General features: G+C 65.3%; 1 protein-coding gene across 1 annotated transcript in view; it reads right to left on the bottom strand.

Moving 5' to 3' along the window:
• Positions 1 to 700: 700 nt before the first annotated feature.
• PLA2G2F (phospholipase A2, group IIF) overlaps positions 701 to 1,042 on the bottom strand; it is a 9,841-nt gene continuing 9,499 nt past the window's right edge. Inside the window, exon 6 of the mRNA XM_010830230.1 lies at positions 701 to 1,031. Coding sequence (XP_010828532.1) covers positions 701 to 1,031 — 331 coding nt within the window. The remainder of the gene's footprint in view (positions 1,032 to 1,042) is intronic.

Below are 1,042 nucleotides of genomic sequence, written 5' to 3'. Positions count from 1 at the left end.
TGGTCTGGAGTCTGGTCCCCCCGCCGTGTCTCCCCGCTTCCCCCTCCTTTCCCTGTCCTCATCCTGTTCCCCGTCTACCCCTTCTTGAATCTTCCCCACGGCCTCCTGCCTGGCCCTGGTCCCTCCTGCCTCTGTCTCCTCCTCCTCAAGCTGGGTTCCAGCTCTCGGCGCCCTCCGCATGCAGCGGGATTCTGAGTTGACGCTGCAGCCTTGTCCCTCCTCGTCCAGGGAGAGAGGCTTCTGGCCCATTCCACTCCCTGGCCTGGCTGCTGCGTAGGGGGAGGCGCGGGGGAGGGCCTGGCCGTCTAGACCGTGACCCTTTGGCCTGTGTGTTTGTCAGAGACTGGGGACGCTGGGGTTGGGGCTTCCTCAGAGTGCTCAGGGCTGCAGAGTCGTGGCCAGGCTGTTCCTCTGAGCTGAGTGGGTCAGCGGGAGAGGCAGGAAGGCCTGCCTGGGGGTGCACGTTTGTGTGTGCCCCCATCTGGGTCCCTGTGGACCTGGGGCAGGGTGGGGGTGGTGCATGTGGGTTCTCTCAGGGCCCAGGAGCCTGCTTAGAGGCTCTTTGGGTCACTGAGGCTGGACTTCAGGGCTGGGACCCAAGCCCTGTGACTATCCGATCTGGGCCGGGACTCATGTGCCAACGATGAAGGCCAGGATGGGGCCACCTGCTCTTTAAATCCTGCTCCCCTCAAAGCATGGATCACCCCGACTCATCCTGCAGGAGCAGCGAGGGGCCCCCAGAACCCAGACCTGTGACCAGCACTCCGTCTGCCTGGGAGCTGCCCCTAGGACGCACCGAGCTCTGGGCCCGTGCGGCTGCTGCAGGTCTTGAAGACCCTGGGATCCACCCTTTCGTGCCTGGCTCAGTCAGCGAGAGGCCCCTCTCAGAGGCCCCCGATCCCTTCCACACCTGGGGGAGACCCCAACAAGGCATGCGCCGCCCCCTTGCTGCATCCAGGATGAAGCCACACCCAGGGCTGGGCTTGAGGAGCCTGGTGGCCAGGGCCAGGGCCCAGACCTTTCTGAGTCCTCTGGACCACCG

The sequence above is a fragment of the Bison bison genome, unplaced genomic scaffold (genome assembly GCF_000754665.1).
Source record: "Bison bison bison isolate TAMUID 2011002044 unplaced genomic scaffold, Bison_UMD1.0 scf7180017864516, whole genome shotgun sequence".
Taxonomy (NCBI): domain Eukaryota; kingdom Metazoa; phylum Chordata; class Mammalia; order Artiodactyla; family Bovidae; genus Bison; species Bison bison.
The sequence above is the reverse complement of the archived record's forward strand: the minus strand, read 5'-3'. Positions and strand labels throughout refer to the sequence as shown.